The following is a 24,213-nucleotide window of genomic DNA, read 5'->3' as shown; positions in this document are numbered from 1 at the left end:
GGGGTTATATACTGCTCAGGAGCAGATTCCACTCCATTGAGAAGTCCACAATACTGGGAAAAGTTGAAGGAAAGAGAAGAAGAGGACGACCAGCAGCAAGGTGGATGGACTCGATTACAACAGCAATGAATGCACCACTGAGAGATCTTAGAGGCCAAGTTGAAGACAGATAATTCAGGAGGGAATCTATCTTTGTGGTCGCTTAGAGTCAACACTGACTTAACGGCACTTAATCAATCAATCAATCAATACAAAACAAAAGAGAGGCAAAAATAGCCGTGCCATTTGTTTTTCTGGCAACTGACTCTAAACCCAAACCCAAACAAACCAAACCACCTAGCCAAGCTGTCTTTGCTGGTGCTGTTCAACCCAGCATAGCATCCTTCCAGTGTCTGTTTCTGGTATGTTTCTTTTTCTTTTAGGATTGTGAGCCCCTTTGGGATAGGAAACTATTTTTCATATTTTTCTCATTCCTACTGTTTGTTGAAAAAGTGTATATACATTAATAATACTAGTGTAATAATAATAACTAGCTGAACCCGCACAGAGCATCTGTGCGGTAGTTCACTTCCGTTTTGGGTTCAGTTGGGAGAATTTGTTTGGCTGGTCCTCCCACAGCTCTCTCACTCGCTCTGTCCCCCCCCAACAGCTCTCTCGCTCGCTCTGTCTCTCCCCCCGCGCGCCTCTCTCGCTCGCTCTGTCTCTCCCCCCGCGCGCCTCTCTCGCTTGCTCTGTCTCTCCCCCCTACACGACTCTCTCGCTCACTCTGTCTCTCCCCCCACGCGCCTCTCTCGCTCGCTCTGTCCCCCCCACAGCGCCTCTCTCTCTCGCTCTGTACACTCCCCCCACCTTCTGCCCTACTCTCCTCCCCCACAAGCCTTCTGCCTCAGTCCCCTCCCCCCCAATCCTTCTGCCCCAGCTTGCTCCCTTCTCCGTTTCCACCTCTTTCTCTCTCTTTTTCTCTCTCTCATTCGTGCTCCCCCACCCCCTGCCTCTGCTTTTTAGCCTGCTTGTGTTTTCCCTGCTGGTCGTTGCCGCATCCTCCTTCCTCCAGTCCCTGGTGTAGGGCCGCCAAGCATTCAGCCAGCTCCTTCCTGCAACCCTCCCTCTAGAGAGCATCTTCCGAAGCGGCCAACTGTTTGTCTGTGCCCAGCCAGGCTCCCCCGCTTTCTCTCCCCTCCCTTCTGCCCCAGTCCGTTCAGTTCTCCTCTCCACTGGCCCGCTTTCCTTCCTTTCCTTTCCTTTCCTCCCCAAACGGCCACTTCCCCTACGCGGCCAACCGCTGCCCAGCCAATCCGGCGTCTCCACCGCCCAGCCAATCCGCTGGGTTGCTGGGACGCATCCCCACAGAGGCACGTCTAGGAGAATTAATATAATAGATAATAATAATTAATAATAATAATATTGCTTCCTATGGCAACCATTCTAAGGCACTAAACATTTCTAGAAATGTTTAGTGCCTTTAATTTCGTTAGTACCTAATGTGGATGGTAGCGGCTGCAAAGCTGGCAAGATTCAGAAGTGGGAGAATTTTGTTTTGAAGCATGGAAGAGAGGCACACGTGAGAAAATCAGTACTCTACTACTTAAATTTTTTAATGTGACTAGTCTGTATCAGTTGTGGAACTCTCTCAGGCCATCTCAGGCCAAATTAACTATGTGGTATATAAATGACTGAGAAACCTGTTGGCAAGACTTTATAAACATAATTATAATTGGAAATTATTTTTCAAATTATCATTGAAATGCTTCATTTACAGTTTATTGTTTAGTAATTGTTTTCAAGATTCATTGGCATTATTTGGCTCTATGTACGTGTAGTTTAGTAACTGGATCTTTGTTGAGTCTAGAAAAATGTGAGAAGATTGTATCTGCTGACCTGGCACTTCTATAGTTGTCTTTTTTGCATTGTTACTTTTTTCCCTGCTGATCAATAGATCTATATATAGAGCACATCTGTAATTTATCTCATCTATGGAATCATAGATGCTTTGAAGGTTGACTGTGGCATTCGTTTGTATCCATGAGCCCTGTGCAAATGACTAAAATGCGGGAATATTCAAAGAAAGGAGGATGGAGCAGGAGAAACCTCTGGAATACCCTCCCTGACAGTCCCATCCTGAGGCTGATTGAGAGAGAACCAGGGTGAGGAGGAACCCATGTCTCCTAACCCCACTTCACAAAAAAAGCAGTAGCTGCTACAAAGTAAAAGCTTTTATTAAACAGCCTCAGAGTCAGAGTGTATTCTCTCTCAACGATCCTCAGGATGCCAGCTTTCTCATCCCAGAAGGGCTACTGTGCCTTTAATAATTGCATGACAGAAAGCAGAGTAGCATACATTTATTTACCCCTTCCCCCATGCCCATGTTTGCTATGCCTTCATCTGCTATATAATTGTCTGTCAAATTCTTTACAAAAACGCAGGTGCCCACTGGAATATGAAGGTTGGCAGCTCCAGAGAGGAATAGCCAGAATCGCAATGATCCCTGCTGCTGGGCATGCTGTAGGCCTTACTTGTAGTCTGCATTGCTATGGGAGACAGGGGAAGCATCCTTGTCTCTGCATCTGTTGAAGGGTTTTGTGTGGAGAGTCACAGAGACAGACACAAGACAGAGCAGTCATGAGGAATGGTAAGCAGCCATGATACATAGACTCTGGCTGTGTTAGAGAGAGTGACAGAGAATGATGCCACCTAGGTGTAATTCCAGCACCCTTTCTTTGCCCTTGTTGAGGGGGTTCAGAGGCTTTGCTCAGGCCAACCCCTTTCTGAACAGTGTGTATTAAACCTTCTGCTACTGGCTGTTGCGGGAGGGAGGAGTGGTTAGCTAAGGTAGTTTAGCCAGTTTTCTGTTGACTTTCACCTTAAGTGGCACAGCAGGGAAATGCTTGACTAACAAGCAGAAGGTTGCCGGTTCAAATCCCCGCTGGTATGTTTCCCAGGAAACACCTATATTGGGCAGCAGTGATATAGGAAGATGCTGAAAGGCATCATCTCATACTGCGCAGGAGGAGGCAATGGTAAGCCCCTCCTGTATTCTACCAAAAGAAAACCACAGGGCTCTGTGAACACCAGGAGTCGAAATCGACTTGATGGCACACTTTACCTTTACCTTTATATTGCAGGTACAATATAGAGCAAGAAGGAGAGAGAGGCAGGCAAACATTTTCAGTAGTCATTCTTTGGGGCATGGTATCTCCCCCACCCTTTGCTTACTTGTGTGGGATGTATTGACCTTCTATCTCCCGTTGGGATAGTGGAATAGATGTTCTTGTTGGGTGTTTGTGTGTGAAGTCCTGAGACAGGAAACATTTAAGAGTTCTGAGAAGATACGTGTTAGCAATCTGTTCTTCCCATATGTATTCTGAGGTCAGGCTGTTTGTGCAAAGTGCCCTTTTCCCAAGTTCTCATCATCAAAGTTTCACCTTGTGTGCTCTAAGTGTGCACACCATGAGGCCAGAGAGATATAACCCCATGCTGTGCACTCTATTGTATGTATTGTGGGCTTCCCGACAGGGATTTAAATGCTGCTTTTGGTGCATTGTGATTAGCTGAAGAGTTAGTCTGAATCCTGTTTTCCATTATGGTGTTGTGGGTCAATTGGGAGGCGTTGAGGAGCAGGGTATTTTGGCTTTCCCTTGAGTTCAATGGGAATGTTTAAACTCTCATACCAATATGGAGGTTGTGTAAAAAGCCAGCAGAGGGGTCAGGAGCAAGTTCTAAAGAGTTTAGAATTCAGACTAAATCTCTGCCTCCTCCAGCGTCCCCGCCATGTTTGGCTACTTCATCAGCAAAGTTGTATTGATAGCGGGATACATTGGCTGAAGAGCATGGTGGTATATACCCATGATGTTATATATCAATGTAAATTATCCCGGGGTAGCCTATCTCCAGGAGCTGCTGGACGCTTTTCAGAATACACCCTAGAACAGCAGTGAAATGCTTTGGATTGGCAGGATTGTATTGAAAACAATCCCCAGAATCTCAAATTCCTACAATGGGAAAATACAGCTATTTTTCAGCAATGGATTTGCAACGTTGTAGCACTATAATACAAAGATAAAATTGGAAATAAGGCATTGGAAATGTGAACGGCACCTTGCTGTCAGCACAGGGACTGCGGTGTCACATAGGAAGTACGGAAGCATACTTAGCAGATCCATAGTGACACTGTTGTAGGGGTTAATCTGGAAAGTGCCCAGGTGCAGAGGATTTATGCCAAATCCTAAAATGCTCCAGCTGGAATAAATATAGTATAGGCTCATACCCTTAAGATACCATATGTATTCTGAACTACACATTATTCAAAACAAAGCATTGTTCATGGGTTAAGGATTCTTCATCATCCTCTCTAATGGAGGTGGGATTAGAGAGGTCTGTTTGTTTTTATTTTTCTGCACATGTAACATGACAGGTGCTGAAGTGACAGCACTGGAAATTGAAGCCCTCTATTTCTCCACAGGACTGGCATAGCATGGGCGGCAGCAGCCATGCAAGCTTCCCCACACTGCCATGCCAATGTGTCTCAACCCTCTTCTGAAGAGAGCACTTCCGGAGGTGAGTGGGAAGGTCAGTCTCTATGTCCGTCCAATATTGGCCTGTATGCCAGTGGCCAGTATAGCTGCCCAAAGCTGTCATGCATATTCTGTGGACAGTTGTCCACTACCACGTTGGCTGAGGCCACCACTTGTATTGTGTAAGCCACATAATAGACTTGCCTTAAGGTGGTTTTATCCGTTCACTCATAAGCTACATTGGTGGGGGAAATTAAAACTGATTGGGACATATGCACAACAGTTACTTTCTCTTCCTTCTCTGGGTACATCTCATTTTCAGGCCTGAGTTGGACCCTCTACTAGATTGCGTTAGACCTGGTAGTAGATGTTAGGTAAATTCCATAGACACAAACATTTGTGCATATTTAACATTTTGCAATATATATGTATTTTAATAAAACATACAATAGTACTAGCTAAGTATATCTTATGAGGAAGCATGCATAGTTTGCATATAATAATACTACGCATGCATCGTTTGCATATATGTGAATTACTACTTTGATGCTTAGAACACTTTAAATTTTCATCTCTGACTTTCTGACAATCATTTCATATTTCGGGTATTCTGCTATAATATATTTAATAACTCCTCTACATGCACTATGCATATTCGTATTGAGGCCTGCTAATATTCTCCTGTGCACATTATATTTTAAAAGTCTTTGAAATTATGACATGGTGTGAATATGAGTGGCTTCAAACCTAGCGCAGAGCAGAAGTGACTCTGTCTTCTTTCACCATGCTTCTATGACTCATTTGAAGTCTGAAATATTTGTATCTTCCCCAAAGCATGAGGCAAATTTGAGTCTCTCTAAGAAAGTATATGCAAGCTTTGAATGAGATGCAGAAATGAGGTGAAAGACAGTGTGAGTCAGTCAGACTTCTCTTAATCAAGCATCCTGCATCACATTTGAAGCCAGCCTATAATGTCATGCTGAGGAAGCCAATTTGTCCAATTTAAACCTGAAATAACTCTAGAAAGGTGATTGCCCTTTTAAGAAAGATCAATAGAACACTCATAGTATCGCTTATGGTAGAAAGATACATTTCCATTTGATAACTCACGTGAATGGTAGAATGATTAATTTAATTCTATGATATCTTAATTTGAAACAACACTGAGGCTTCCTCCTCTTTCTCGGAAGCCTCAGTGTTGGAAACAATTTTAAGGGTGCAGGGCCCGTACAACCACCCCCTGCAGTTGGAGCCCGAGGCAGCATCAAAGTGTTCCCACCCCATCTAGCAGTGTAACCATTATGCTTGTTCCTCTGATCCATCAATTCTCATCTTCCTTTTTATGAATACTGTAAATGTTCTGGATTAGTCAACCAACCATATCAAAATAATTAAAAATCCATAAAATGAAAAATGGTATAATTTACATACAATAGCACATAAAATCACAAAAAAGAGAAGTAGTGGTGGTGTGGCCGGAGTAGTTAGCACACTGCTGCTACTCCTCCTTCTCCTGTTTCTTGAATTTTAAAAAGGAAGAAGGGAATGGAGGGCTAGAGCAGAGATTCTTAACGTTGGGCCCCCAGATGTTATTGGACTTAATATCCCATAATCTCCAGTTCCAGAGGCCTTTGGTTGGGGATTATGGGAATTGAAGTCCAATAACATCTGGGGACCCAACATTGAGAATCCCTGGGCTAGAGCACCTACACACTTCCTCTTCTGCTCTATTTCCCTCCTTAAAACTGCAAGAGGAGGAGGAGTTGCAGCCGTGACGGCATTTGCTGGTGCTCGATACCACTGGCACACCTCCAGCTGAGAGGCAGGGGTGCTGGGTTGAGCTAAGCAGGGGTGACTGATGGGTGTGGGGCTGGAGGGTGCCCCTTCCACCTGAGACAACTGTCTTAGTTGGCTTGGCTTAATGGATGGGCCAGCCCTGGAAAAGTGAAAATGCCCATAAGGTTGTTTTGTTTCAACAATTCACAGGCCTTGCAAAGGATTATACATTGCACTTTTTTTTTTAAATCATGTAAGAGGAGAGAGCATTTTTCAAAGTAGCTCAGTGATCTGTCTGTATTGTTATTTATAATTCTTGTTTTATCTGGTGTTTTTCTTTGGCATTTTCTCTATAAAATTAAGAGGAACTAAGAAAGACATACCTCGTAGGAACATTGAGCATTAGAGCTGCAGACTTTAACCAGCAAACTAATACACTGACGCTTTGGCTGAATAGGGGGCATTTTAAAAAGTGGGGCTGAGATTAACAGGTGTGCTTGTTCATTGTTTGAGGCTAATTTGGTGTGTTGTTTTATTCTGGCATGTTACTGTAACAGGAAATAGAAAATAAAGTATTATTAAAGATGATATTTCTTCCTGGTAGCATTTGAAAATAATGCACAATGTGAGTATCTCACACATCCTTCTTCAGCATCTCAGAAAGGTATCTTTATTAAGTTTTTGTTAATGTGTAAACATATTTAAATGTAATCAATAATCAGTCTGAAAGCAAGTAATATAATCAACTAAAAGTTCTTTCATAAGGCTTGAGAGTAAAACAATCAATCTATTCTGAACATTCATGTTAAAGTTTTGTTTCATAGCAACTCACAAAAAGTATCCATATACGACCTGTGTTCATTGGAAGTTTATGAGAAGGGTCAGACTTAATGACAGAGGTCTTGCATCTGAAGGTTCCAGCTTCAGTTGCTGGCATTTCCAGTTAAAAGGATCCTAGATGGCCTGAGAAAGGCCCCTGGATGACACTTGGGAGAGCTCTGCGATTCATAGATAATACTGTAGATGGTGGACATTGGTCTGAATCAGTAAAAGATATATGCTTAGAAAATGTTTAAGATTCTCAATTCAACTAATATTAGGATTTCACTTGTTTAAATTTGCAGCCCAACTGATCACGAGCAGGTAATACATTAATAAAAAGCGAATTCCTTGTTCAAAAGGCTGTTAGTGTAAAACAGGCACAGATAAATGGGGAAGGGGCCAAAGAAAGAGAAGAATATGAAATATTTTCAGCACTATGAAAATTGTCTATCAAGATTCCTCCCACTTATTTCAGCTCTGGATAGTGAGACGTCTCCTTTCATCCTGACTTTCATTTTGTAAGCAATGCAAATCATTTGTATGTCATCGTCATCATCATCATCATCTCCATCATCAATTTGTAAAGTAGCATAAATTATGTTCTTGGTTAATTCCTCATATCGTACTATTTACCACGTTTCCCTTTCTAATTATGTGCACTCAGTTTTTTTATTATAGCAAATAATTCAGTTTTAATCCTATTAATTACACTGAGCAGTATTTTTACCAGGCAGTGATGCTGCTCGCAAAGTAGTAATGTTTCAAGCAATGTTTAGTTGATTGCCATCAGGTCCTGTATACTTCCATAAGCAGTGGTCAAATGATACATTGAAGCTATTCTCACCACCGCAGGAAAGCAGTCTAAGGGAGCCCAGCCCACTTTCCTGCAGTCGTGGGAACCACCGGGAGCTTAACCCCACTTAAATGAGGTTAGCGGAGCGAGCACTCTGCTAACCCCATTGTGGCGATCGTGAGTTGCCACAGTGTGGCTCTGCAGCGTGACAACTTGCGAGGAGACCCCCGCCAGGAGGCTAAAACAAGCCTCCCAGTCTCTGGGGTTTCCCCAGGATGTTCCATGCACTCCCGTGGGGCATCTTGGGACTCCTGGGGGCCTACTGGCTCAGTGACAGAGCCGGTAATCATGTAGGTGGCCAATCTGGCCACCCAGGGCTCTGCGGGTGTTCGTGTGTGGGGAGAGAGGGCTTGGCTCACTCTTGCTGCTTAACCCCATCCGGCTCTCCACACTGCTCATGTGGAAAGCCTCGTTGTTGCAGATATAACTTGTACAAAAACGAAATACAGGAAGTCCCCCGTTTAGGAACTTGTGTTCTAAAAGTTCATTTGTAAGTTGGATGCTCATTATTCAGCACACATATAATTCCCAGGTGTTTTTACACACATGGCTGTTAGTTCAAGACTCCTCTGGAATGGAGGGTGCCAATCCACATATCAGCTTGATTAACCCCAAAGTCGCTGCGGGCTCTCGGGAACCAGTTCAGACACAATTCTGTTTCCCCCTGCATCATGGCTGCACATTATGGCTTAGCCCAAATTATGTCTGGAGTAAAAAAAATCCTCTCTTTTCAGTGGCTTTTGGGGAAAAAACACCTAGGCTTCAAGTATGCCCCAGCTCTTATTGGTGATGTGTGCAGGGGCCATTGCCGATAATTTGGCTTTCGTGTTGTTATTTTTTAAATGTTTGCTGGGTGGATTTCCGGAACTATCAAGTGTCAGCACAAGTGCCCCCTCCCCCTCCCCCTTTAGGCTTGACACCTGGAAGGAAGAGTGGGAGAGGTGACAAGGGAGGCTCTCCCTTTGAGAGCTCTTTTGCATTTCAGCCGGCTGGTGCATGCTTCCTGAAGCCTTCCTACCACACCCAAACTCCCTTGGATCTATGCGGGTTCTCATGCCCAATTCTGCTCCCCACCCCCCACCCCACCTCAGCTGCTGCTGCCACAGCCACCAGCCCCTCCATCCTCAGTGAATTTCCCAGCAGCAGGCACTCACTGCAGGCAGCATGGGGGAGACCAGTCAACCAGACAGGCTTTGCAACAAGCGGCAGACTCGTAGTAGCCGTTTCTATTCCCAACTTCTCCTCGCAGGAGGGGGCATTGTTTTGTAACTGACTCAGCTGGGGACAGAGGGGACTTGACATTTGGTTTTGGTTCCCCAGCCTGGATGGGGTGTGTGTGTTTTCTAAATGCATCCAAGGAAGACCACTTTGCAGAGGATCAATTGCTCTCTGGGGGGCTTGTTGCTCTCCATCCCTGCAGGATCAAGTCCACACCCCACCGCACACCCTACCCCACCCCACTGCATTCCTGCTCAGAGAATGCAGGGAGGAGCCGATGGTTATGTGGACAGTTCATCTAATCCCCCAAATTAAACTGCCTCGAATCTGCTGCAGAGTAGATTCACTCCTCAGATACCCCACATAACACATAAAGCCATGTGTGAATAACTCCCAGGAGTTATGACTTGTTTGTAAGTGAGGGTTGGCATTTGTAAGTTGGGGCTTCTTTAATGTAATACATTATGGAGCTTTGCTTGTAAGTATGGGTGTTTGTAAGCCAAGGGCTTTTAACTTGGGGAGCGCCTATACTTTCATTTGAATTCTACCAGTGTATACCATTTCCTGCTTGGGTACCTGCTTTGCATTAGAGGTCTACCCAGTCTCAGAACTCTTGGAGATGCGTCATGTTAGATATATCCACTAAACTAATGAAGTCACAGTGCTCTTGACATAGATTCTGTAGAGATGAACTTTTGCAGTTTATTATGTAGTGTATTAATTCAGTTGGTGGTTGGAGTAGCATAGAAATTACCATCCCAGGATTTACAAACCTATTTTCAAGAGAGGAAGGTTGTAGTGCTATGTATGCGTGTGAGAAGAATGGATGCATCTATGTTTTAGCTTCTCCTCTGAGACAAATAATAACGTCAAGCTAATTAAGGTGATGATATAATGTCTTGCCAGACTATAAAAGTTGAAAAGTTATATTGGACAAACATGTAGAATGTTGGCTTTTGCTGCTGAGAGCTGTCATCACCCTTAATGAACAAGATAATCTCAGTGGGACATAGTGGGTAATTAGTTACATGGTCTAGATGTTGAGACAGAATACTGTTGACTTTACCTGCCTAGCATTTAATTAAATACTCCCAATACTCCTAATAGTGTAGTGGGGAAATTACTTGCCTAGCAAGCATGAGGTTGCCAGTTCAAATCCCTGCTGGTATGTTTCCCAGACTATGGGAAAGTGATATAGGAAGATGCTGAAAGGCATACACGCATACTGCAATGGTAAACCCCTCCTGTATTCTACCAAAGAGAACCACAGGGCTCTGTGGTCTCCAGGAGTCGACACTGACTTGAAGGCATATTTTACGTTTAATACTCTTTTTAAAGTGGACAGGCTGTAGGCCATATCCACTCTACAAGTCCTGTCCATACCAAGTGCTTTATGATGAAAGTCCGCAGCAAGGGTGAAGCATCTCAACTTCTCCCTCTCTTATTGTTTGAATGGAAGTCATTTATGTCATTTGGCATGAAAAAGGAACAACTTTTCAAATATTTGTTAATAATGTATATGCTTGCCTCTAACACCCATATTTTGTCTTGTACATCTACTAAAATTTTAAACAGACAATAGTATATCATGTGGGATACTTGCAAGCAAATTATTCCCTCAAATAGAGAAGTTGGTGACCTAAGCTGCTGATTCATTTGGAAGCAAAACGGGGCCTCCAAGAAACACATCAGAGGTGTGCAGTTGTCTGAGCAATGAGATGGTTACCTGAGCTTGAACCCCAATGACTCTGAAAGGAGCATGAGTCGGCAGGGGCTGCTCCAGGATCTCCTCACAGGGTGAAGAAAAGACCAGAAAAGGAAAGTGGCAGTTGGGGACTGTGTAGATTTAAAAGGAAAAAAAGGAAGGGACAGACACATACACATATGCACATGTGATGCAAGACAGTGAGAATGGCAGTTGAAGAGTGAGCTGGAGGTAGATACAAAAGGAAGAGGAGGAAAGACAAGGGAGAAAGGTGTCCATGCTAAAAGGGGGAAAATATTCTTGGTTCTCTGCCCATGAGCCCCAGGAAGATAGCTTGTATCTGGGTGTTTGGAGGTTTTGTTCTGGTGTTTTAAAAATATTTGTCCGAAAAATGGCATCGCTTATTAGGAAAGATCCTGATTACAGATTGTCATCCTGTGGGGCGGGAGAGGTATTGAAGTTACCACCTCCTGGGTACTAGCTTAGTCAGTCTTTAAAGCATTATTATGCTGGAGGAAGGGAAAAGCCAATATGATATAAGTGCATGACCTTTCCATTGCTGTGTGTACATGTGTAGATTTGTGCTATTTGTCATTTTGATATGCCATATGTCTCTTATTTGTGGCTCCAGGCATTTATTTATTGCAAGGCTTCAAGCTTTAGTAAAGAAACTCATAGTTTAAGAATTGATTTCTACATTTCTAGCATACAAACTGGATTTTACTGGCTATATTACCTAACTGAAGCTGATTATAAATTTAGGCTTCCATCCCATTATCTCAGTATGAATGAGGAACCTTGCTGATTTTTCCCCTTTAAATATAAGCAACGAGAGAGAGAAAAAATCCTGTTGAATGCAACAGAATTAAACAGAAGCGTTCTAGAGCAGCTACCAGCAACGTTTCTCTGCATGTACCAATTGTTATTAATGGGCATAGAACTCCTGAGTTACTGACTTGCTGGTACATAAGGGTCATACTACATAATACATTAAAATGCATCAATGAGTTCCTTAAAAAAAAAAAAAAAAAGCAGCTGCAGAGAGTCCCTATTCAGATTGCGACCACAAGCTGTATAGAGGGGGTTTAAGCTTTTCCTCCATGCCATTTTCCTGATGAAAATCAGCCCCTCATAAGCTGCTGACTAGGGGTGTGCATTTTGGAATTTTCTTGTTTCGATTTGTATCCGAATCGAAACACCCCCATTTTGTTTTGCACCCAAATTTTCTGAATCCAAATCAGACCTGTTTTGTTTTGTAGCTGAATTTTCCGAATCTGAATCTATTTGGATTTTTAAAAGGGGTCCCAGGGCAAAAAGAGTGGGTGGTGGTGGTAGTGTCCAATGGGTGGAAGCTACCAGCCAAATTTCAAAGGAATTAGGCAAAGGGCTGATTTTTTGTGAATTTTTTAAGTTTACACATCCTTAAGAATTTTCCCATAGGGAATAATGGAGATTCCAGCAAATGTATCGCTTCAAATCAAGGGGAAAGGGATGACCCAGAGTGGAGTGTGGTGGGTGGTAGTGCCCAATGGGGGCATGGAAACTTCCAGAATTATTTCAAAAAAAATTGGGCAAAGGGCTGATCTTTTGTGATTTGATGAAGTTTACGTGTCTAAGATTTCTCCCATAGGGAATAATGGAGGTTTAGGTTTCAGCAACCCTATAATTCCACTTGGGAGGCACTAGGGTTGCCCAGAGCGAGGGGTTGTGTAGTGCACATAGGGTGCTAACCACCCCCATACCCACAAGCCTGTGGGGTACTGGGTTTTGTTGTTTCTGAGGTGTTCATCGTAGATTCTCTGGTAACATATGAGATTTTCAGTGAAAAACAAGAATCCACTCTCATATGCTACCAGAAAATCTACACTCAGAACACCACAGAATCAACAGCACCCAGCACCCCATGGGTTAGCAATCCTTCCCCTGGCTAATGTGGGGTCAGTAAAGAGTGGGAAGAAGCAAAAGAGCCAATGCAGAACAAGGAGGGAATTGTCAGCAGGTGAGCCCATGATTTAGGTCACCGATCAGAAGGCTGGAAGGGTGGGAAAATGCCCACCAGTTCTCACCTGCACACGTTCCCCTGAGGATGTTCCCCCCAGTTAGATTCACTTCTGGTCTTGGGGGATGCCTGAGGAAAAAATGGTCTGGGAGCATTTGCAACGAAGGATCAACATATAGGAAAATGGAAAAGCATCCCTCTTCCATGTGCTTAGTTCTGCTTCAAGACTGCTTTATAAGATTTATTATGTTGCTTCTGGTTGCCCTGCTGCCCCAAGCGGTGAAAGGTTCCAGGAGCTCACAGAACCTTGGATTCTGGTTTCCTTTGCAGATTGATGTTGTTTCTTTGTAGTGTTTGGTTTATTTGCACAAATATAGAGGTTGAGCTTTGGATGGAGATAAAGCATAGCAGGGCATTTTTTCAAGGTAGCAACAGGTTGCATCAGTTAAGCCAAACCCTGCATCCCGAGCAGGGCCGGATTAAGCTAGAGCAGGGCCTGTAGCACAGGGATTCTCAACGTGTGGGTCCCCAGATGTAATTGGACTTCAACTCCCATAATTCGCAACCAAAGGCCACTGGGGCTGGGGATTATGGGAGTTGAAGTCCAATAACATCTGGGGACCCACACATTGAGAAACCCTACTGTAGCATATGTTATAAAGGGGCCCTAAAGTAAGCATGACAAGAAATTTCCAAGAGCCAATGGACAGGCTAATTCCTTCAGGCTGCTGCAAGCCCCGGCTTTTCGCCATTTGGAGCACTGCCTGGGCAGAAAAGTGAACTTTCCCTTCAACAGGAATGAGTGAAGCTGTGAGGGCTGGGTGACCGGTGAGCACTAAGACCGCAACGGCTCTTTTCCTGCCTAGGGTGGATTGCAGAAGCAGAGAGGAGGAGAGATCTCCAGACAGGAGAGGAGGTTATAGGAATAGGAGAAAAGCTTGCAAACATTTAGTGTGGGGCCCTCAAAAATGCGGGGCCCGTAGCAAATGCTACACTTGCTACTAGGTTAATTCGGTTCCCGAGATGCTACAGCTTTCACCCTTGGCTACTTCTATCAAGGTCGTTTCTCCAAAATACCCTTGTGCCTTACTTGCCTATAGAATGAAAGTCATATAGTTTGTTTGTTTGTTTGTTTGTTCAATATATAAACCGCCTTTCATAAAGTTTATCCCAAAGCAGTTTACAAAAGTTAATCTAGGATAATTTACAGCATCAGCTCACTACAGTTTGATGCCTGAGGTGAACAAAAGCTCAGTTTCCTCCCTGCCCTCACTCTGCCCCCTGCTTGGGCTGGAGCCAACACCACCTTGCCCTCTCACTGGCCCACCCATGCCTCATGCCCTGACACTAGGGGTGTGCACAAAACCCATTTTCCTGGTTTGGTTTGAATCTGAACCAGATTCGAAACAGACCAACTTGGCGCCCTGGTTCATTTCAAATTAGAACCTGTTCAGGCCTGGTTTGAAGCCCCTACTGCACGCTAAATTTGTTCAAAGATTAGTACTCACAGCAGTGAGTTCACCAACCTTCTGGAGTTCTTTGAGAGTGTAAACAAGTGTATGGATCAAGGTGATCCAGTGGACATAGTATACCTGGACTTCCAAAAAGCTTTCGACAAAGTTCCTCATCAAAGACTCCTGAGGAAACTTAGCGGTCATGGGATAAGTAGACAAGTACTGTACATGTGTGGATTGCTAACTGGTTGAAGGACAGAAAACAGAGGGTAGATATAAATAGAGAGCTTTCACAATGGAGGGAAGTAAGGTGGGGTCCCCCAGGGATCTGTACTGAGACTGGTGCTTTTTAATTTATTCATAAATGATCTAGAAGGAGGGGTAAGCAGTGAAGTGGCCAAATTTGCAGATGATACCAAACTCTTTTGGATAGTGAAATCCAAAACGGATTGTGAGGAGCTCCAAAAAGATCACTCCAAACTGGAGGAGTGGGCAACAAAGAGGCAAATGCGGTTCATTGTTGGCAAGTGTAAAGTGATGCACAGCGGGATAAAAAATCCCATCTTCAAGTATATGCTGATGGGATCTGAGCTGCCGGTGACTGACCAGGAGAGGGATCTTGGTGTCATGGTGGACAGCTCGTTGAAAGTGTCGACTCAATGTGCGGCAGCTGTGAAAAAGGCCAATTCCATGCTAGGGATCATTAGGAAGGGGATTGAAAATAAAACGGCTAATATTATAATGCCCTTGTACAAAACTATGGTGCGGCTATACCTGGAGTACTGTGTACAATTCTGGTCACCACATCTCAAAAAAGACATTGTAAAACTGGAAAAGGTGCAGAAGAGGGCAACCAAGATGATCAGGAGCCTAGAGCACCTTTCTTATGAGGCAAGGTTACATCACCTGGGGCTATTTAGAAAAAAGACGACTGCGGGGAGACATGATAGAGGTTTATAAAATCATGCATGGTGTGGAGAAAGTGGATAGAGAGAAATTCTTCTCCCTCTAACATAACACTAGAACCAGGGGTCATCCCATGAAATTGATTGCCAGGAAATTTAGAACCAACAAACAGAGGTACTTTTTCACACAACGCATAATCAACTTGTGGCATTGTCTGCCACAAGATATGGTGACAGCCAACAACCTGGATGGCTTTAAGAGGCGTTTCGATAACTTCATGGAGGAGAGGTCTATGAACGGCTACTAGTTGGAGGGCTATAGGCCACCTCCAGCCCCAAAGGCAGGATGCCTCTGAATACCAGTTGCAGGGGAGTAACAGCAGGATAAAGGGCATGCCCTTAACTCCTGCCTGTAGGCTTCCAGTGGCATCTGTTAGGCCACTGTGTGACACAGGATGCTGGACTAAATGGGCCTTGGGCCTGATATAGCAGGGCTGTTCTTATGTTCAATGGCTGTGTGTGTGTAGCGGCAGCTCCCCCGACTCCTGCCGGCCTCACTCCCCACAATTTGTGAGGGTGGGTGCAGCCCTTTCTATGCCCATTTCAGCCTGTTTGGGGCCTCTGTGACTGCATGGAGGCCATTTGTTTTAGCTCCACACATGCTCATGGGTCATTTATGCTGTCCAGAATGCAGCGGCTCGCCTACACATGGGTGCCAGAAAATATGACAGAGCAACACCTCTCCTGCAGTCATTACACTGGTTGCCTACTAGCTACCAAGTTCAATTTAAGGTCTTGGTTTTGATCTTCAAAGCCTTGTGGGGTTTGGCGCCTATCTACCTACAGACCCGCCTCTCCTATCCAGTTACATCCTGTCTGGTCAGATCTTCTCAAATGGCCCTTTTGTCGGTCCCTGACCCATGAAAGGGCTAGGACCCATGAAAGGGCCTTTTCAGTTGCTGCCCCACTTCTCTGGAACTCCCTTCCTCTTCAGATTCGTTTAGCTCCTTCCTTATTGATTTTTAAATCTCTATTGAAGACTTTTCTTTTTCGCCAGGCTTTTACCCTGTAGTTTACCTATTTGGTTTTTTCCTTTTTGTTAGTTACTTTAGTTTTTAATTTAGAATGTAATTTTAATGCTGTCTTGCTCTGTAAGTGTTTGTGCACCGCCCAGAGTCTTTGGAGTGGGCGGTATATTAAATGTTTCTAATTAATTAATTAATGATATGATCCATTTATGACTTGACCCAGGTCATGCAAATGGCCCATGTGCATGCATGGAGGTAAAACAAATGCCCTCCATGCATGCACAGAGGCCCGAAATGGGCCAAAATGGGCAGAAGAGGCTCCAGACTGGCCCTGTCCAGCCTTTGAGACTTGTGGGAATGCCAGTGGGGGGCAGGCAGTAGGAGCTTCAAACCTGGCCCAAACTGGCTTGGCTCAGCCTAGAACCAAACTAGGGCCAGTTCAGCTCTAGGTTGAGCCTTATAACTTGAGCCGGTTTGCACATCCCTACCTGATGCCAGCTCAGTGCTGACCTGCTGGGGTATGCCACAGCAGTAGTTGCAGCTCCTTCACCAGCTTTTCTCATAGCCACTCTGTTGCTTTGTGAGCACCAGTGTGCGTTCTTCCTCAGTACCAACAGGTTTAGTGCTGGAGAGAGAGAAAGAACACTCAGTACTGATGGTTGCAAAGCATTGCAGTGGGTGGCAGTGAGAGACAGCTGACGAAAGAACTGTCTCTGCTGCTGAATGCATGTTCCATACATGCTCACTCTTGAGGGATGGGCCCATAAGGAAGGTGTGGGTGAGGCCGCTGTGGGGGCTGCAAAAGCCCACAGTCACGGGTGGCAGAGAAGAAAGTAAGGTGGAGGCAGTGGCCCTGAGCAGGTGGGTGAAGCTCAAGGCAGGTAGGGTGCCTATATTTGCCACTTGAGGCTATTGCCTCACCTTGCCTTATGGGAGAGACACCCCTGATAATCTAGAGTTCTTAGCAACATATTATACACACAGTTAATTAGCCAGTGATAACTTACAAAATAATAACCAGCAAGCTGAGTACCACCATCTCACAACTGTATCAATCCATACTCTTTTGTGTGTCCTCACAACAGCCCTATAGGGCTCAGTGTTAGATACTCAGCAGATATTTATTTGTTTAAAATATTTCTACTCCATCTTTTGAACTATTGTCTGTAAGGCGGCTGTGGTATAGTGAGAGAGAATGCAAAGCACAGATAAGCAGTCTCTTGTTTGTTTAATATTTCAGACCACTATCAGTCTAAGGTTCATAGCAGGTGATTTAACAAGGTATAAGCAAAGATCCAGTTAAAATTGGATGATGCTTTCAATACTAAAACACTTACTGTCCTGAGCCTGGTAGAATCTTTCCATTTAGCTTTTGATTTCAGCAGCTGGATGGATTTATTATTTCCCTACAGCTCAGTAAACTGAAAGCACAACTTTTAAGAATGACATTGCCTGACAGTGGTGTAAGTGGGAGTACCTGGACTCTTCTGTTCTCCTATACAGGGGCATAACTATAATAGGGCAAGGGGAGACAGTTGTCTGGGGGCCCACTACCTTGGCCCCCCCCCCAGAGGCAAGTCACATGACTGACTCCCCCAGCCACGCACCCGCCCGGTCTTCCTTCAGTTGTATTCATCCTCCAAAATTGATGTGAGTGTTAAGACCTGGAGCTACCAGAACAGCATGTCTTTCTCTAGTACCATTAAATGACTTGCATCGTCCACAGTTTACAAAACCTTTAAAAAAATAATTTAGGATAATCTATTGTGGCACATTTCTTTACTTCATGAGCTTCAACACCTGAGGCGGGGGGCGTTTTAAAATCTTGTCTCTGGGCCCACTCCAATGTTTCTACGCCCCTGCACATATTCTCTTACTTATTAATTGTCTGTTAGCTGTTTTGGTGATGAATCTGTATTCATCCCTTGCAACTTGATTTTTTTAATTGACTTCTGAGTTGTGTTTACTGTGAAAATTAGTAGACTGAAGCCATGAGACAGGAAGGAAAACCTCCTGTGTTAGTGTTATAATTCCTGAAGAATTTTCTCCTTTATCTTAATTCAGTTTAATATGTATTATTTGTTGATTTGTTCATTCATTTTTAGGATGTATGCACCACTCATCATTTAGCCGGGTAGTTATATATAGATGTTTACATTCAGAACTATATAACAGCTTTCATAGAATGCTTCAATCATAAGCATCCAAGAATTTGTCATATAATAGTTTTTAGTTCGTTACTAAGAGCTAGAATTATTTTTCAACGAAGTATCTGTATTGTTCATGTTGGGTATGTATGTACACTTCATTCTGAGATGCTTTATGTTGCAGATAGATTACTGATCCTTTATAAGTAATTGTACAGGAAGTAGCTTTAACTAAGAAACAAGAGTTTGATATTTATTACTAACTGAAACATAGGCAAAGAAAACAATAAACAGTCTATTACACAGTGAGATAGAGAACCTTTCAGTACAGCAAGTAAAGAAAGGAGCAAACAAACTGTGACTCTACCCCCAAGTCAGTACATAGATACAGTCAAATATAGACAAGCATGCCCCATATAAAAGAGGAGAGCTGGACTTGTGGTAGCAAGCATGACTTGTCCCCATAGCTAAGCAGGGTCTGCCCTGGTTGCATCTGAATGGGAGACTTGATGTGTGAGCACTGCAAGATCTTCCCCTCAGGGGATGAAGCCGCTCTGGGAAGAGCAGAAGGTTTCAAGTTCCCTCCCTGGTTTCTCCAAGTTAGGGCTGAGAGAGATTCCTGCCTGCAACCTTGGAGAAGCCGCTGCCAGTCTGTGAAGACAATGCTGAGCTGGATAGACCAATGGTCTGACTCAGTTTATGGCAGTTTCCTATGTTCCTAACTGAGACAATGTCTATGGGAAAATCCCAACACTTTCTAGCCATAGAACTCTAGTTGTCTGGTAAATAAACTTTTTAAAAAATAAATACTTTAGTCATTCAGGTCACTTTGGTTTTGATAAATCTCTTCGAATTCTCAAACCTCTAACAAACACATATACTATTAGTCTAATATCCTTTAATTTAATGTGGTGTAGCCTAGTTTAGTCAGGGGACTTTACAAGGTGGTGGGGCTTGTGAACCTGCCCTGGAAGGCCAGCTGTACAGTCTGGGTTCAGCAGCCATGTCTGCCCCAAGGTTATGTTGCCTGGTGGCATGAGGATGCAGCAATGGGATCTGGGTTTGTGGTGGGTGAGTGTTTGCACCATCATATACCCATTTCTATATTTATCAACCCAATACAGTTACTAGAAGACATGTTATGATTTTGAGATTTTCGGGGCAAATTATACAAAGCCAACGACTGACTGAAGCTCTCTTCAATACAAACAATATGATGATAGCAATCTTTCACTAGTTTCATAGACTGTTGCAAAACTCACATGAAGGAAACATGTCTTGAACCTCACTATGTTTCTGTCTGTCAGGAATATTTGATGGCTCAAAAAGGTTCACCTTTGTCCAAACCATTCAAAATCCATTATAGATAATGTTTGTTTGTTATCACTTGCAGAAGAAATTATAATGATTGTAAAGAACAATCATGAAGTGATGCAGTCGAAAGGGAAGTAGCCAAATTGGAAATATACATTCTGGTTATTTCTGGAGATGCTGCAGGAAGTTGTATTTTTTTAATTTGAAATTTTATTTGTTCTACTCTCATTAATGATGGAAAATATAAAAATAAATAAAATAGGACACTGATCACTGGTTCAGACTTCATGCTGCTTACAACCATTTGGGGTTATTCTGTAGCTTTGATCAGTATCTCTACCAATTGATGACAACGGTCTTACTTTTTTTTCTGAAAAGGAAAGAAAGCAAACCTCACCTTTTTTTAGTGGAGATTCCAATGGCTTTATTTTTACATTTTGTTTGAAAGATACTGCTTGCTGGATGCAGCGTGTGTGGATCCAGCTTTCTTCAGGAGCCTGAACAGGCTCTCCTTGGGGAAATCTTGCTTTCTACATTGCCTTGCGGAGGACATGGAAGGGCAGAGCATCTATGATGTTGAGTCTGAAGATGGGGTTGGAGGTAAGGGTGCCTATCAATTCTTTTACCCCATCTGGAAGAGCTAAAGACAAACTCAGTGTTAAAGGAATCTGACCCTGCATACAATTAATAAAAGCATATTTATTTTTGGCATTGTAGAAGAAATGAAATGTCCAGAATCTGCCTGACTGTGAATTATTGCAACATCTGAAAAATAAATGGATATGTGGAAGTTTTGGGGAAGTAACAAAAGACAATCCTGTTTATTTCTCTTTCTTTTCAAGGCACAGTAGCTCTGTGTCTAGCTTTAATCCATGCTAGTGATGTCAGCACTTTAGTCCATGCTAGTGATGTCAGCACCTACTTCATGCTAGACTGTTTATACATTTGTGTCATTTGTTCCAGGGTTCTCTGTATGTATAAGGTGGTCTTACCACACTGTGTTCCTCATGATTTTTAAATGATCGTGTGGGAATGTCAACACTGACCAGTAGAGACTTTCAATATTCCCTTGGTATTTATAAACAAGAAGGAGCATTGTGGGAACTTTCTGGTTTACTCCTTCTGAGAACACCAGATGAGATACCAGATCCAGGATATGTCCTGTAAAATATGGGCCAGCGACATGCTGGGACAGCCCCCCATGGTGTCAGGAGCGTACACTGAAAGTAGGGACTTGCTCAAAGAGAAATCTTGGAAAGGGAGTTGGATTTCCTATAGACTACAGCCACTCCCCCCAATCATCAAATATGTCTTGGTGCTGCTGCACTGAGAACCCAGGTGAACACAGCTGAGAAAGATAAACTCCTCCCACTTCATTCTCCCAAACCAGACAGCACCTTTCTCCAAAATGAAGACCTAGATAATAATTGTTTTGCTATAGACCGAATCTGGCTTAATACATTATCCTAGGCACGTTTCGGTCAGTCTTCACAGAAGTGAGAGTCTACAACACCTGTGCAACTACTGTATTCGGTATCCTGGTCAGTAGAAGTTTTTATCAGCAAATAAGATTCCAACTTGTTTGGAGTGGAGTTGAATTCCCCTTGGAGTCAGGTTCATTGACTGGAAGTACTCCTTAACCTGGCCTTGCTTCTGGATGTTCAGGTGGCATCCATGGCAAGGAGTGCTTTTGTTCAGTTTAGATTGAGAGACACCAACTGAGTCCATTCCTTGAAAAGGTACATCTGGGATGGCCATGGTGATCTATGCTTTTAATTTGAACTTAATACTGATTGTGGGTTTTAACCTGACTTTTAACTTGTTTACTCAATTTGGTTAATTTTATTACTTTTATTGTATATTGTGTCTATTTTATTGTTGTGAGCCGCTCCAAGGGAGCGGGGAAAAATATTTTAAATACTGGAGGGGCGGGGTATAAATATTTTAAATAAATAAAATAAAAGTATAAATATGCTTTAAGCATCATGCGATTGAACTGCTGTAACATAGTGAGCCCTTGAAATGCATCCAGAAGCTTTCGGTGGTACAGAATGCTGCAGCTAAGCTGCTGAGTGAGTGGGGCTGGTCATTTTGACCATGACTCTTATTTCTCCAGATGCACTGGTTTCTGATATATTTCTGGGCTCAATTCAAGATGTTGGTGATCACCACTGAAGCCTGAAATTATTTGAGGCCAACATACCTGAAATACCCCCTGCCCCCATGTGAGCCTGCCCAATTTCAAGCAGACTCATAGCCTCAGTCTGGAGAAACCCTCCTGTATAGAAACCCGCCTTTATTAGAAGTACATTTGGTGAGAATGTGGGAGAGGCCCTTCTCATGGTAGTGCTCAGGCTGTGGAACTCCCTGCTTAGCCCCACTACTGTGTTATGTGTTTGCTGCTGTTTGACCATGCATTTGTTTATGCAGACATTTAACCTCAGCTTAAATTAGCTTTCAGTAAGTTTTCTGCCATTTCTGCTCTGTCCTTTTCAAAGTTTTAGGTAATTCGTTTTTAATTTTATTTATACTGCATTGTGTTTTGCTTTTAGTTTATATTATTGTTATCAACCCTGAAGGCTTGAGCAGAAAGGCATAATATACAAACACTTGAATAAAATATTCCAGAAGAACGGAAATATTTGAATTCCTCCTTGCTTGTGGCACAGCATCATTGCATAACTGGTAGAGGTGGTAGTAGTGAAAAGGACGCCTTGCAGCAAGGCATTGCCCAGGTAGCCTTCTAGCTCCCTGCAACTTCATGTTTTATTATATCCAGCCTAGCTGTATTTATGCTAGGATTACATTCATTTTGTTCTGGACCCTGTGGAATCCACAACATAGCGAGAGGCTTTAATGGCATACCTTTCTGAGTGTAAAGAAAACCACAGGAGACAAGAAGTACAGATAAGGTACTTTTCTCCTCAACGTCTATTATTAATTCTTGCTATAAGCTCACTGGTATCAGGCAGTGTACTAGCTTTTGTGCAACAGAGCTGGCTACAATTCAGACACACATTAGCTGGGTCACTTGTTGGTTGCTATGTTACTAAGCCTGTTAAAACCAACCTGCTTCCATTTTTGATGATTCATTATAAAAGCATAGATTGCTTGTGCACACTCTATATAATTTGCTATTCCTGGAATAAAAACTGATGATAGCAGATTCAAAATGCATGGAACCTATGAAGAAATAAAAAGCGTTTTGTTTTTGAAGATACATATGAAGAGAAACTGATGTGACTTAAATCTTGAAATGGATGTATTTCCAAAAGAAATGATTGAATTAGAACTGGGCTGAGGTATTGCCCAGGAAAAAAACCAGTGTGAAATGGAGGTTGTTCAGTGCAAAATGCCCCCACAATGTATCTTAGTGATGTTTGTTCTGTGCACAGCCATTATGGTGCAGTGTCCCTCTGCAAGGGAAGTACATCCCTGCTGAATGTACATGCTTGCAGGAAGAGTGCTACCCAGTTGCCTAGGCAATGCAGGAATGTGTCTCTCTGTTCCCCCACAATTCTGCAGCCTGAAGCACAGTATGGGAACAGAGAGACATGTCCTTATGTTGCCTAGGCAATACAATGAGACTGTACTTTTGCTCCACCCAGTGAGTAAAATTCAAGTTCATAACCCTGCTCCTGGTGAAGCATTGATGAAACTTAACATGATCCTGAGACTCAGGATGAAAAGTTAGAGGCTTTTTCAACTCAGTCCTAAATTTAATATGTCTATTGTCTAATTTGCTGTAATGTGAGCGAAGGCCTACTTGTATGTTCTTAGATCTGATGTTATCGCAGGTATTTATTGTCAGTTCAGATCAGTTTTATTTCAGTCTCTGACCAGCAATACAAAGTAGACAGATAAAAAACTATGAGCATTAATAACAATTCATCCTAAAGTATAACAATTATCTGTAATCTGAATTCTTTATTGACCTTCGGGAGAGCCCTTAAAACCTATCTGTTTGGCCTGGCCTTCCAGGGTTTTTAATTAGTTTTAATGGTGTAACCTGGTTTTCAGGGTTTTTTAATTGTTCTGGTTGTTTGTTTTTTATGATGATTTAATTGTTAATTGATGTTTTATATTGCTTATATTTCTGTTTTAACTGTTATTGGTTTTAATAGTTTTGTTTTAATTGTGTAAATCACCCTGAGCCACTTTGGAAGGGTGGTATAAAAATCAAATAAATAAATAAATAACTAAGATTAAGTATTTGAGTCTTTCTGATTCTGTTAGTCACCACACAAAATTTGGCCGTATTTTATGTAACGTCAGAATCATGGTCAGCAAGAAGAAAGCAAACAACAACAAAAAGTATCACATGAACTCAGGCTTTTATCTAGCTTTTCTTCCAAAGAGGTGAGAGAATTATAGATAGGGCTACCCTGTTTTATTATCACAACAAGCTTATTATGTAGATTAGGCTGAGAAAAAGGGCCTGGCACAAAATTACCCAATGAACTTTTTGACAGGGATTGGAG

General features: G+C 42.9%; 1 protein-coding gene across 5 annotated transcripts in view; it reads left to right on the top strand.

The window, feature by feature from the left end:
• The window catches only part of PPP2R2C (protein phosphatase 2 regulatory subunit Bgamma), a 142,456-nt gene that overhangs the window by 20,245 nt on the left and 97,998 nt on the right, over nt 1–24,213 (top strand). The window contains exons 1-2 of one of the 5 annotated variants that reach the window (XM_053255588.1): nt 4,460–4,554; nt 20,181–20,332. The exons of 1 other annotated variant lie outside the window; for it this stretch is intronic. In XM_053255588.1, the coding sequence (XP_053111563.1) occupies nt 20,284–20,332 (49 nt within the window). In that variant the 5' untranslated portion in view covers nt 4,460–4,554; nt 20,181–20,283. Of the gene's footprint in view, nt 1–4,459; nt 4,567–20,180; nt 20,333–24,213 lie in introns of those variants that run through there. 3 more of the 5 variants (XM_053255587.1, XM_053255586.1, XM_053255584.1) reach the window with 3 other exon arrangements.

This window comes from Hemicordylus capensis, chromosome 5 (assembly GCF_027244095.1).
Source record: "Hemicordylus capensis ecotype Gifberg chromosome 5, rHemCap1.1.pri, whole genome shotgun sequence".
NCBI lineage: Eukaryota > Metazoa > Chordata > Lepidosauria > Squamata > Cordylidae > Hemicordylus > Hemicordylus capensis.
The sequence above is the reverse complement of the archived record's forward strand: the minus strand, read 5'-3'. Positions and strand labels throughout refer to the sequence as shown.